The sequence below is a fragment of the Hyaena hyaena genome, unplaced genomic scaffold (assembly GCF_003009895.1).
Source record: "Hyaena hyaena isolate Hyena2069 unplaced genomic scaffold, ASM300989v1 scaffold_39, whole genome shotgun sequence".
Classification (NCBI taxonomy): domain Eukaryota; kingdom Metazoa; phylum Chordata; class Mammalia; order Carnivora; family Hyaenidae; genus Hyaena; species Hyaena hyaena.
Genome location: NW_024080671.1, coordinates 877,021 through 891,243, shown reverse-complemented (window position 1 = coordinate 891,243; position 14,223 = coordinate 877,021). Strand labels below are relative to the sequence as shown.

Below are 14,223 nucleotides of genomic sequence, written 5' to 3'. Positions count from 1 at the left end.
GTTCGCTAATTTTGCAACAAGTCTTTCAACTGGAAACCTGTTATTAACACACTGTTTTGACTTGTAGAATTTCTCCAAGAGGCAGTGATATTTTTCCAAACCCCGAAGAACCTGAAGGGGAGGATGAAGATGTTCAGATGGAAAGGACGGAAACCACAAATGCAATGATGGTTGCGGATGCTGAAGAGGTCGAGCTGCTAAAAATGTTCATCCAAGAAAGGGGGCTACCTCCCAATCTTAATATTTTGAGAAACACTTTGAGGTTCTCTCATCCTTGCCCATGTAGCTCAGTACTTGACTTCAGTGGCTAAGCAATGCCCGCAGAGAGAAGAGAACGAGGGAAATACACACACAGAAACACAGACACAGCCTTGTTAATTTATTTTCCGGGTCGTTGTGTGGGGAAGCAGAGCTTAACATGACAAAGCCTAAGTGAGACTTTGTGAGTTGAACGGGCTGACTAATGCTTGCTGCGAGAGGAGACTGTTCATCTGGGGTATATGTGTGTTTGTGTCATGTGTGTACACGTGTGTGTCTTAACAGCCCTGTTGATTTGGTGGATGTCTCTATTCTATTTCCTAAGGAAGGGCGAGGACAGCTCGTGCGATACGGTGCAAATGTTATTTCCTGCAGGGCTACAGACTGGGAGAGTTCACTTGAAAATGGCAGTGGAGGGAGGCAAACCACAAGAGACTCTTAAATACTGAGAACAAACTCAGTATTTAAGTTTGTTCTTAAATATTGAGGGTTGATGGGGGTGGAGGAGGGGGAAGTGGGTGATGGGCCCTGAGGAGGTCGCTTGTTGGGATGAGCACTGGGCGTTGCATGGAAACCAATTTGACAATAAATTATATTTAAAAAAGGAAGCGATGATACTCTCACTTTAAGAAAAGAAAAGAAAATGGCAGTTTCTGGGGCCTGTCTGAGCTGTGATGCTGCACAGGGAAAAATGTGGCTGGAGGGAGTGTGGAACACTCACTCATTTCAAGGTGAGAATAAAGGCCCATTGTTACTTGCTTGTCTCTGCAGAAACCGGTCATCATTGCGAGCTGTCTGCGGAAGGAGTATGCAGGCCAGAAGAGAAACTGTTTTGCCAAGAAGAAGAAAAAAGTGGCCATAAGAAACGTCTCCTTCTGTGTTAGAAAAGGTTGGAGGCAGTAGTTTTACCTGTCAGCAGAGCCAGCTCAACCTCTGGAGATGAGTTCTTTGGGAGGGAATAATACTTCCTGGAGATGGGGCCATGTGCTGATGAGCATACAAGGCAGCCAGCTCATCGCCACATCCATCCTGCTTAAAAGCCTCAGTGATCATATAACCATGGCTTTTTTTTTTCTTTGCCTAAGAAGACAGTTATGTCTGTTCTATAAAAACAGGCAAATAGCCAATAAAGAATAAAAGTAAAACAAACAAACAAAAAACAATAAAACACACACACACAAAAGGAGTTAGTCTTTCTATTAAGAAGGCTGGTATAGCTTTTAAAGTAATATCATTTATTTCACCCCAGGGAATGTGCACAGGAGGGACCTCATTGCGGCCCAGGAGTACACTGTTCATTCTAACAAACAGCACATTTTGTGCAAGGGTCCTTTAAATGCAACAGACTTTGGGAACAAAATTTGTTTCAATGCCAGCTCAGTATCTTATTGGCTCTATGTCCATGGGCAACGTCCATATCCTCCTGAGTTTCTTGGCCTATAAAAGGAAGCCAGTAACAATGCTAGGTTTGTGTGTGAGTGAAGAATAGGTAAGATAATATATCTGTGCACTTGACACAGAGCTTGGCGCATCGTGAGCCCTCCAGCAGGATTTGTTTATATTTGCACTATAATTATTTGAAGCTATAATTCTAAGCCTACCTATTTCTTCCAGGTGAAGTCATAGGGTTCTTAGGACACAACGGAGCTGGTAAAAGTACAACTATTAAGATGATAACTGGAGACACAAATCCAACCTCAGGGCAGGTCAGTAAACACACAGAAAGCTGGTCATTAATGCTGCCTAGAACAAGCATTAACCAATGAATATTGATGACAGTCTTAAAAATACATAAATGATCCTTTCTTATTAATCCATTAATGTATGCATTGAATGAAGAGGATTAATTAAAAATTTCTCTCCTTAATTCCAAAAATAGTTAGGTGCTGGAAAAGGGCTACCTACTATCTGTAATATCCTTTTTATTGAATAAAAGGTAGCGACATTAAAAGGAAATGTTTGGGTAAGTTAAACTAAACATTAGCTTTATTCATGGTCAAAGATCTTCGGGTTTTTTTGTTGTTTGCTTTTTGTTTTTACTTGTGTATCCTGAGAACTTGTTGAATTGCCAAGATCCAGGCCTTATGCAGAAAATAGAGATGATAGATTAGAGAAAAAAATAATGATTGTCTAAATTCCAAATCAAAAACTAGAATGGTGTGTGAATGCCACTTGGCAGTATGTCTAGACCAAGTCAGATAAAATAATGGATAGGGTCCAAAGGACCACAGCATTGAGGAGGAGCTGCTGCTGACATGTGACCGAAGTTTAAGGGCACAGGAAGCAATCATGAAGAGAAGTTATACAGTGGTGTGGATTGCTACAGAGGTTTCCAAACAGTCTTTCCATTTCTAATCTTGCCTCACGCAGCAGCCAAAGTAGTCCTTAAAAGATGCAGATGAGATCATGTTTCTATCCTACTTAGCATCCTTCTCTTATATTTGACCCCAAATCTTGGGGCGCCTGGGTAGCTCAGTCGGTTGAACATCTGACTCTTGACTTCATCTCAGGTCATGATCCCAGATTGTGAGATCAAGCCCTGTGTCAGGCTCCATGCTGAGTGAGAAGCCTGCTTAAGATTCTGTCTCCCTCTGCCCCTTCCCCTCTCTCTCCCCCTTCTCAAAAAAATAAATATAAATAAATAATAAATAAGTAAGTAAGTAAGTAAGTAAATAAGAAGATCCAAAACCTTTACTATGACCAAAAAAGATCCTGCAAGATCTGGGCTCTGCTCACCCCTTACTCACATTGGCCTTTGGTCATCTTCCATCTCTAGGATGTTTGGGTTTATTTTTCCATTGGCCAAGAGTGCTCTTCCTTCGGCTTTGCATGTACTTGGTTACCTCCTTCTGGTCACCTCAAAATTTACCTCTCCAAAAGGACTTTCCTCGACTACATTGGATCTTCTTTATCACATTTGTTGCCTTGAAAGTATCAAGCAAGGACTATAATTCATCCCCATATGTGCTTACTTGCTTTTATTTCCCCTTTCTCTCTCTAGATTGAAAGCTCTGTGAGTCCACATTAACTAGTTCTCTCCTCTTTTGTACTGGGGAGACACAATATAGTGTCAAGGTCAAGGGCTTAGATTCTGAAGGCAGATCCCAGCTTTAACCTCCCCGGTTTACCTTGGGTGACCTTCTGCCCAGGTTTCTAAAATCGATGCACACATTAGTTTTCTCCTCTGTTAAACAGGGATGATAAAGCTAATACCTGCGTCAAATATGGTTTTTCTTTTCTTTTTTTTTTTTTTTTTTACAAATAGTTTATTGTCAAATTAGTTTCCACATAACACCCAGTGCTCATCCCCAAAGTGCCCTCCTCCATGCCCATCCCCCCTCCCCCCCACATCCATCAGTCCTCAGTTTTTGTCAGCATTCAAGAGTCTCTCATGGTTTGCCTCTCTCCCTTTCCCCCACCATTTCCGCCCTTCTTCTCCCCCTTGTTCCTCCGTCAAGTTCCTCCTAATCCTCCTATACGTGCAAACATATGATATTTGTCCTTCTCTGCCTGACTTATTTCGCTCAGCATAACACCCTCAAGGTCCATCCATGTTGCTACACATGGCCAGATTTCATTGTTTCTCATTGCCATGTAGTATTCCATGGTATAGATAAACCACATCTTCTTGATCCATTCATCTGTTGATGGACACTTAGGCTCTTTCCATGTTTTAGCTATTGTGGAGAGTGCTGCTATGAACATTGGGGTACATGTGCTCCTATGCCTCAGCATTTCTGTATCCCTTGGGTAAATTCCTAGCAGTGCTATTGCTGGGTCATAAGGGAGTTCTATTGTTAGTTTCCTGAGGAACCTCCACACTGTTTTCCAGAGGGGCTGTACCAGTTTACATTCCCACCAACAGTGTAGGAGGGTGCCCGTTTCTCCACATCCTCGCCAGCATCTAGAGTTCTCTGATTTGCTCATTTTAGCCACTCTGACTGGCGTGAGGTGGTATCTCAGTGTGGTTTTGATTTGTATTTCCCTGATGAGGAGGGATGCTGAGCATCGTTTCATGTGTCTGTTGGCCATCTGGATGTCCTCTTTGGAGAAGTGTCTGTTCATGTCTTCTGCCCATTTCTTCACTGGGTTGTTTGTTTTTCGGGCGTGTAGTTTGGTGAGTTCCTTATAGATTCTGGATATTAACCCTTTATCTGATATGTCATTTGCAACTATCTTTTCCCATTCCGTTGGTTGCCTATTAATTTTCTGGGTTGTTTCCTTGGCTGTGCAGAAGCTTTTAATCTTGATGAGGTCCCAACAGTTTATTTTTGCTCTTGATTCCCTTGCTTTTGGGGATGTGTCAAGTAAGAAGTTGCTGCGGTGGAGGTCAAGGAGGTTGTTTCCTGCTTTCTCCTCTAGGGTGTTGATAGTTTCCTGTCTCACGTTCAGGTCCTTTATCCATTTTGAGTTGATTTTTGTGCATGGTGTGAGAAAATGATCTAGTTTCATTCTTCTGCATGTTGCTGTCCAGTTCTCCCAACACCATCTGTTAAAAAGGCTGTCTTTTTTCCATTGGATATTCTTTCCTGCTTTGTCAAAGATCAGTTGGCTGTATACTTTTGGGTCCACTTCTGAGTTCTCAATTCTGTTCCATTGGTCTATGTGTCTGTTTTTGTGCCAATACCATACTGTCTTGAGGATGACAGCTTTGTAGTAGAGGCTGAAGTCTGGGATGGTGATACCTCCCGTTTTGGTTTTATTTTTCAGTATTACTTTGGCTATTCGGGGTCTTTTGTGGTTCCATACAAATTTTTGGATAGTTTGTTCTAGTTTTGAGAAGTATGCTGGTGCAATTTTGATTGGAATTGCATTGAATGTGTAGAGTGCTTTAGGTAGTAATGACATCTTAACTATATTTATTCTTCCTATCCATGAGCATGGAATGTTTTTCCATTTCTTTGTGTCTTCTTCAATTTCCTTCATAAGTTTTCTATAGTTTTCATCATACAGATCTCTTGTATCCTTGGTTAGGTTTATTCCGAGGTATTTTATGGTTTTTTGTGCAATTGTGAATGGGATCAGTTTCTTGATTTCTCTTTCTGTTGCTTCATCATTGGTGTATAAAAATGCAACCGACTTCTGTACGTTGATTTTTTACCCTGCAACTTGGCTGAATTCTTGGATCAGTTCTAGTAGGCTTCTGGTGGAGTCTGTCGGGTTTTCAATGTAGAGTATCATGTCATCTGCGAAGAGTGAAAGTTTGACTTCCTCTTTGCCAATTCTGATGCCTTCGATTTCCTTTTGTTGTCTGATGGCTGATGCTAGGACTTCCAGCACTATGTTAAACATCAGTGGTGAGAGTGGACATCCCTGTCGTGTTCCTGATCGCAGGGGGAAAGCTCTCAGTTTTTCCCCGTTGAGGATGATGTTCGCTGAAGGCTTCTCATAGATGGCTTTGATGATGTTTAAGTAGGTTCCTTCTATAAGGATAAAGTAATTCAAAACACGTAGGGTGCTTAGACTCTGACACCTAGTAAGCCGTGGTCACACCACTTGTTAATACGATCATACAGTACTGTGACCGGCTCGTAAAAATAAGTGCTATCTATTGGTATTTATGGGTTCCTGTGTGCTAGACTAGTGCCTAGGACTTGTCATTTATTACCTTAGTTCAGGATTTCTCAGGTCTGGCACCAGTGACATTTTGGACTTGATGACTTTTATTGTGAGGAACTGTCCTGTGCATTGTGGGATATCGAGCAGCCTCACCGACCTCTATGCACTCGATCCCAGCAGCACCCAAGTGTAACAACCAAAAACCTCTGAAGACATGACCAGACGTCCTCTGGAAGGAGGATTGGCCTGAATTCAGGATCACTGCCTTATTTTACAAGAAACTTGTGAAACAGATCCTATATCTATAGCTAATTTGACATTGGGGAAATAGAATCCTCAATGAGTATCGAATCCTTTGAATGTTTGGATCAATGAAAGAAGTCAAGCAATGGACAACCAAGTAAACAACCCTGAATTCAATCAAGGTAATGGACTTGGTAATAAAGTCTAAACTACAGTAGAGGGATATGACAATGTAGAATATCTTCCTTTTGATTTACGGAGTTATTACCATCTTTTTCTTAGAGCTAAGTGATCCCTTATTTACTTTTGCACTCTTGGCCACCACAGGTGTGAGAGAAGGGGGTCACAGAAATACACACTCATGTGCACATACACATGTATACACAATTTTGGACTGAATGTGAGAATGAACTTTTTGTTCATTGAAAAGTTCAATGAACAATGTTCATTGTTCATAGGTGATATTGAAAGGGAGCGGTGAAGGGGCCTCCCTCGGGTTCCTGGGGTACTGTCCTCAGGAGAATGTGCTCTGGCCCACCCTGTCAGTGAGGGAACACCTGGAGGTGTTTGCCGCCATCAAAGGGCTGAAGAAGGGAGACGCCACAGCTGCCATCACACGGTACATGGGGGAGACACGCCCATTCTCTACTGGGGGGATGTGGTAGGAATGACTTTGACACAGAATTAAGGAAGGACTAAGGTTCCTAACTGACGACTCCATGCTTGTAGGAGAAGGCTTAGTCACCAAGAAGCCAGTTCGGTGCTGTGTTCTCGCACATTAAGCCCAGAGAGAAAAGTGTCATATTATTCTCAATATGGAAAGAAGTCATTGCAAATATGAATTTGACAACCAAGAAAGGTTCATAAATTATCCTAGGTAGTTTCAATTTTATGATCACTCCGAATATGCTGTTTTTTTAAGAAAAATTTTTTTAATTTATTTATTGTGTGAGGAGAGAGAGAGAGAGAGAGAGAGCACGACCAGGGGAAGGTCAGAAAAGAGGGAGAGAGAAGCCCAAGCAGGCTCTGTGCAGTCAGCATAGTGTCTGATGCAGGGCTCGATCTCACAATCGTGAGATCATGACCTGAGCTGAAACCAACTGTCAGATGCTTCACCCACTGAACCACCCAGGAGCCCCGATCACTCAGAATAGTCTTTTCCCAATGTCTCTTAATATAGTGTTTGCTCAATTTGTCAGTTATCCTACATATATTCCGCATAGTGTGGCAGTGATACAGATTGACTCATTCTGATTCCTTCAGGTTGGTGGATGCGCTCAAGCTGCAGGACGAGCTGAAGAAGCCGGTGAAAACCTTATCCGAGGGAATAAAGAGGAAGGTAAGGGAGGGGGGCTTAGTGTTACTCTGTGCACCCCACAGGTCCGTGCCAGACACCTGTTCCTCTCGTTCCAGCTGTGCTTCGTGCTGAGCATCCTGGGAAACCCATCGGTGGTGCTTCTGGATGAGCCGTCCACAGGGATGGACCCTGAGGGGCAGCAGCACATGTGGTGAGGGATGTCATGAGTAGCCCTAAGTGAATTTATTAATCCTACACCAACTGACCTTCAAACTCATTGTTTATAAGGTGACAGACACCACATTATCAGGCAATGAAATACTAAAGGGGGAGAAATCGAATGTCCTAGCACAGCCAGTTTTTATTAAGGAGAAAAAGATCATTCTAACACCCTAATACGCTAAGAATTTCATTTTCGTGGTAGATCTTCTGGGTATGCATGGCCAACCAAATCCATCTATTATTATTCAGGCTTGATTTCTGCAACATCACCTGATACACAGTTCTTACAGAGAAAAAAAAAAAAATCCCAAGTCCTTAGGAATATTCTGAGAGCATTGAGCCCCAGCCATGCTCTGAATAATATACTCCACCGAATGGTTTGGTTATTTACATGGCTGTTGTCCCTCCAAAACTCCTTTCTAATCTGAATTCACTACTTGTTTCATGTGTGCCAACGGAAGTGTGTCTAAATGTCTTTTCATCTTACCCTGAGCTTTCCCATTAGTTAATGTGCCCTTGGACCTAACTTTAGGCAGGTGATCCGGGCCACCTTCAGGAACACGGAAAGGGGCGCCCTCCTGACCACTCATTACATGACAGAAGCTGAGGCTGTGTGTGACCGCGTGGCCATCATGGTGTCTGGAAGGCTGAGGTGGGTGCCCCCAGTGGGACCTGAGCTAAGGACATCTCCTTGCACTGGGTTATCACCGTCAGGGGCTAGAGTGGCTGGCTGCCCCTGCTCTGCGTGGCTCTGGCCTCCAGAGGCTGAAATTCACCAGCAATAGATTTATCTTCTCCCTCTCTTGCTTGGCTTCCTCCTCCTGCCTCCAGATGTATTGGTTCCATACAATATCTGAAAAGCAAATTTGGCAAAGATTATCTGCTAGAGATGAAGGTGAAGACCCCCACCCAAGTGAAGCCCCTCCACTGTGAAATTCTGAGGCTTTTCCCCCAGGCTGCTCGGCAGGAAAGGTAAACACAGGTGTTAGTTTGTTTCCTCTTTCTGTTGTTCTGTTTTCTATTTCTATCTGTTTTGCTTTTCTATTATGGCGAAGGGAACTAAAAGCTTAACTTGATCTTTTGTTTTTTTAACTCTATGGTCATTGCAGATACTTGAATTATTAGAGAAAGGTCCAATTCCGAAGGATACCACAGGAGGGACATAAGAACAATGTACTGATTTGGAAGCTGATTGTTGTAAGGGAATTCACATACGTTCCCAATGGTTCTATCATGTGCCAGGTCCTAATGCACGCACAGACCTAGGTCATCACGATCCTTTCCAGAGGGTGAAACTAGCCCCATTAAATGCAACCACTTGTATAAAGCCCATGCCCGGTACCAGGCATCGATCAAAGCTCAGTGAGTGATGGCTCTTAGCATTTTTATTATTACCAGTAATGGCACCTGAGGCTCAGGTAGGTGAGATAATGCCAAATCCTAGAAGTGGAGCCCGGGGGTGAACTAAGTCCTTTTTACTTAAATGCGATTCTCTTCTCCTGGAGAGGAATGATAAGGAACCCCCCTGTTTCTTCCCTTCTTGAGGTGTAGATGCTACCCTGGTATCCTCCTTTCCGTCTTCCATGCCTCCCAAGAGTCAAAGGGACCCTTATTGTAAGAGCCTCCTCACACTTCTGCTTTAGTAAAGTGACTTCTTGTTGATTCAAGAGCATCCACACATTGGCTACATCCATCTGCAGATGCAGATAATTGTTGGTGACATTTTCGCTGCTTTTGAGACATGCGTTCCTCCGTGGTTATCTTCTTGAAGCCAGAAGCTCAGCCTCACTCTCTGTTTCTCATAGGTACTCCTCCCTGATGGTCTATAGGTTGCCTGTTGAGGATGTGCGACCTTTATCACAAGCTTTCTTCAAATTAGAGAGAGGTAAGAGTGACTATTGAGAGACAGGACTCCAGGAAACAGAGAAATTCAAGTCTTGCGTAAAACCAGGATAGAGATACACAGACATGAAATCGTACTGTCATACCATACATAAAGGATTAAGACTTTTAATCCAGTGGTTCTCACCCACGAGTGATTTGGCAATGCCTGTGGATCTTTGGTTGTCACAACTGGGGGTGGCATTGAAGGGTGCGACTGGTATCTCATAGGTCAAGGCCAGGGATGATGCTAAACATCCTATAATGCACACAGGTCAGCCCCTCCCATTGCAAAGAATGATCACACTTTAATATCATTAGTGCCAATGCTGATAAATCCCCTCCTAATTGAATGAGGCTTTGGGGGAAGAAATCATTGGCATTTGGGGCTGGAATATCCATAAATTCATACAAAAAAGTAAAATCAAACAATATGCAATGGTTTTCATCCATTTGTACTCTTAAATAGCACTAGACATTGATAAGGAGGTATCTCTCTATTGAGATGGGCTAAGCCATAATTCTTTTCAAGACTCTTGGATTGTGATCTTTTTATACTGCCATGGACTTGGTGTGTGCCTATCACACCAGTGTATGAAATCTGATAAAAAGTTGAACACCCTCCCCCTCTTCTTGATCTGTGCTTTCTTACTTGCCCCGTGCCATGATTAGAAGCCCCGGAATTCTAGTTCTTAGACAAATTTTTCTCCTTGAGACAAGGTTATGATTGCCTCAGATAGTTTTCTCTTTACATTTCCTTCCGCCGTCATCCCTGGTCTAGGGTCTATGTATCCATTTTTCACAGTGAGCCATTTTGGCCTAATGACAAATTTTGCATCATTCCAGTGGGAGAGGATCCCACAACAGACTCAGATCCACACGAAGTGTTTCATAAGCAGTTAGGAGCAGGGAGGGGGATGTTCCCAGAAGGCAGCCTCCCTGGAGTACAACGGAGCCTTTTCTTAAGAACCTTCTAATGGTTCTGCTTTTAAAAATGTTCCTCCCACCTCAAGTTCCTTCTGCTGCATTTAATCTGCTGCAAGCAAAGTTCTCATTTGGAGGAAAGACCTAACTTTTTATCACAGTTCCCTGCTCCCCTGTGTCATGGAACTATAAGTTATCATTTTTTTTTTTTTTTACCTCTCTAAGTGTTAAGTTACACACAGTCACCTTCTCAACTGTGATACATTTATTGAATGAGGTGAGCCCAATAGTGTGCCAGCACAATGCAGGCCCCATGACCATTCCTTTGTCTTGCTATAGATACTCATTCTCCCAAACCATCAGATCACTCTGGGGTTCTGCAGACTGCAATACTCCAGCCTCACATGCCCACTCCAGGTCGGAGTTGCTAAATATTTGAAGACCTGAAGTTAGGGAGGTAGGATGATTGGTCTTATCTCCCTACTTACCCTTTTTCCTCTTCTGCTCAGAGCTGATGTTTTAAGCCTCTCCAGTGTGGAGTATAAGGGGAGAGAAGAGATAATATGAGAGCAGTGTTAGATTAGATTAAGCAAAGCTTAAGCTAAGTGCATTAGAACTGGTACAGGGCCTCCTGTGCAGAGATGATCGATCACTGTCCTTTCTCTCATGGGGTGCTTTTGTGAGTTTCTTCAGGACTCCCTCTCCCTTGGGGTGCCTGCGTGGCTCAGTTAGTTTAGCGTCCAACTTCGGCTCAGGTTGTTATCTCACGGTTTGTGAGTTCAAGCCCTGCATTGGGCTCTGTGCTGACAGCTCAGAGCCTGGAACCTGCTTCAGATTCTGTGTTGTCTCTCTCCCTCTCTCTCTCTCTGCCTGTGTCCCACTTGCACACTGTCTTCCTCTCTCTTAAAAATAAATAAACATTAAAAAATTAAAAAAAAAAAAAAAAGACTTCCTCTCCCCTCCCATCTACAACCCCTGACCACAACTTCCACCCTGGAGTGGGCAATGCTTTCTCCTCTTGGTTTCTTGGTTTCTTGCAGCCCCTGGGCCACTTCTTGGAATTCACTTACGTTTCAAAAGATCTCTTGGTGTATCCCCCCATTGGACGCACCACCTACACCTCTCCAAACTCTGAAAGTGCAGGGCCATCACCATTTACAATTATTTATATGTTCCCAGACATGAGTCAAGGACCCAACCCCATGTGCCCAGATTACAAGCCCACCCTACTACATCCTCTGTCCGTAGGCAGGAGAAAGGAAAGACCACAGCAATCTGATAACTGTCCACAAGAAACCTTTGCTTTCTAGTCTTACCTCTCTATTCATTAGTTTCTTCCTTTTTTGTGTCTGCTCACTTGGGGTCCTAATCACGGTCCACATTGATAACAGATGGTAAAAAAAATAAATTAGACAAAGTTTGGTTTATGAAGGGACCATTTGCAAAGGGGCAAGGCTCAGTGTATTACCCAAGGCTAGAAGCAGGAGACATGTTGCCATTCTTAGGTCCAAAGGGACTCAGAGAGGAAGCGGTGGCTAGAACCCAGGAGTAGAATCGTGTAGAATTTCCACCTTGTGGGAAGCAGGGACTTTCAATCAAGGGACCAAGTTGACGTGAGGGAGGGAGAAAGGAATAAAGGCCTTGAGCCCCCTCTCCTCTGTCTCTCCTCATGAACTGCGCCTGGTGGAAACCACCAGAGAAAGCCTCTTCAGTCAGCCTGTGGAACAAAGATCGGAGTAAAGAAGAGGGAAGGCAGACACAGAGAAGCGCACGGGAGTGTTCTAGCACAAAGGGAACCATCTCTTAGCTTACCCTGCCTTGGTGGCCTGGAACCCCTGACCCTGTTTGCCAGTCTTGCGTGTCTCTGCCCCAACTCTGAGACAATGGGAGAGCCTGTTACAAGACCAGATAGTGAATTTGCCTTTCCACATTTAGTACATGCGCTGCCGAAGCGAGCACATGCCTTTCCATACTTAGTCTGAGAATATTTGTTACCGTGTATTTTAGGTTTAAAAATCTATCTGTGTGTACATTTTGTACAGAGCTTGGTAAAACTCTCCAAATGAAAAGTATATGAACCTCCTAACGTACACCCATCCTTCCGCAGTGAAACAGAGCTTCCACCTGGAGGAGTACAGCCTCTCGCAGTCCACGCTGGAGCAGGTGGGTCAGTCTTGGGGACTTTATTTCATGCGTGGAATAGAAACGTACAACCTGTGCCCCTGCTTTGCACTCACTTGGAGCTGCAGGAGGCAGCGTGAATCTCTCTCTCTTCATTTCTTGCCCCCGTCAGGTTTTCCTGGAGCTCTCCAAGGAGCAGGAGCTGGATGACTTTGATGAAGAACTTGACCCCTCAGTGAGATGGAAGCTCCTCCCACAGGAGGACCCTTGACGCGCCAAATACCCCATGTTTCCCTTTAAGCTTATGCCTCTCTTTAAAGATAATATTTTATATCATTAATACATCATATCTCAGACATGATACAACATGTTTTTGAAACTCATGCCACCATTTTACTCAATACTATTACATATGATGGGACTAAGGAGCAAAGTCAGTGAGAACAATCGTGAAACCAGACTGCTTGGCTTCTATACCAGCAACCAAATCCCACATGTCAAAGAGTAGTAAATTAAAAATGCATTTATTACAGAATGTTTGGGTTTCTGAGGATGATACAGAGATTAGTTTTATTTTGTCTTCAAACATCAAAATAATGCATGCCTTCTTATCCTTTTGAATACAGTACATAAGTACAAAGGAAGACCTAATCCTGATTTTGGGGGAAAGTGATTATTCAGCAGCACAGTATTTGCTTTTTTTAAAAAATTTTTTTATTTGAATTCCAGTTAGTTAACATACAGTGTAATATTAGTTTCAGGTGTACAATATAGTGATTCAACATTTCCGTACACCACTCGGTGTTTATCACAAGTATTTGCTTTTGGTAATTCAGTTCGTTTGTTTCTTTTTGTTGTGGTTGTTGGTTTTGAACACATACATTTTCCTTTTCTGTCATTTTTCAGATCTTATGTTGTATAGTCTATATTTTGTCTGTTGTGACTATAAAGGAAATTTGAAAGCTATTAAGGAATTTTAGTAAGAATTTCAATAATCAAGTTGGTGAAAGTTTAAAAATTACATATCTTACATAAAATTTTGAAACATATTTCTGATTTTATGTTTTCTTATGATGCAAGGGTCTACCCTCATGAAGATCTTAATTTCTCAGGCTGAATATGTCATGAGCTCTCCAACTGGTGACCCTGTAGACACCTTAAAACCAATGCAATATACTTGTATACTCTAATTTGGGTGAGTTTTTTGTTGTTACTGCTGCTATTATTGTTGCCAGCTGTTATTGACTGAATTGTGTTTCCCCAAGTTTCATATGCGAAAGCCATGAAGTATGTGATTGTATTTGGAGGTAGGACCTTTAAGAAGATAATTAAAGTTCAATGAGGTCACAAGATGGGGGCTTTAATCCAATAGCGCTGGTATCTTTATAAGAAGGGGAAGAGACACTGTATCTCTCTGTGCGCCAACAGGGAAAAGATCTCATGGGGACACAGGAGGTGGCCACCTGCAAGCCAGGAAGAAAGATCTCACCAGAAACCAAATCTGGCACCCATCTTGGGAGTTGCATTGGAGATGAGCTGTCTACAGAACCACCTGGGCTGCACAGCACTGGGCCGTGAAACACACACCTACACGTACTCAAAAACAAAACCAAAAAAATGCAACCACTGCAAAACACTCTGTGGTATTGAGCTACTGAGATTAATGAGCTCATGGGGTTGTTTGTGACAACAGAGAGTCAACATGATGTTCACTAACC

The 14,223-nt window shown here is 42.9% G+C and overlaps 1 protein-coding gene across 1 annotated transcript in view; it reads left to right on the top strand.

Annotated features, from left to right (window-relative positions):
- The window catches only part of ABCA9 (ATP binding cassette subfamily A member 9), a 62,329-nt gene extending 49,086 nt beyond the window's left edge, over positions 1-13,243 (top strand). The window contains exons 29-39 of the mRNA XM_039229787.1: positions 68-188; positions 1,030-1,147; positions 1,873-1,964; positions 6,519-6,679; positions 7,324-7,399; positions 7,474-7,568; positions 8,112-8,231; positions 8,411-8,551; positions 9,385-9,464; positions 12,492-12,547; positions 12,678-13,243. Of these exons, the coding sequence (XP_039085718.1) occupies positions 68-188; positions 1,030-1,147; positions 1,873-1,964; positions 6,519-6,679; positions 7,324-7,399; positions 7,474-7,568; positions 8,112-8,231; positions 8,411-8,551; positions 9,385-9,464; positions 12,492-12,547; positions 12,678-12,776 (1,159 nt within the window). The 3' untranslated portion in view covers positions 12,777-13,243. The remainder of the gene's footprint in view (positions 1-67; positions 189-1,029; positions 1,148-1,872; positions 1,965-6,518; positions 6,680-7,323; positions 7,400-7,473; positions 7,569-8,111; positions 8,232-8,410; positions 8,552-9,384; positions 9,465-12,491; positions 12,548-12,677) is intronic.
- The last annotated feature ends 980 nt before the right edge of the window (positions 13,244-14,223 follow it).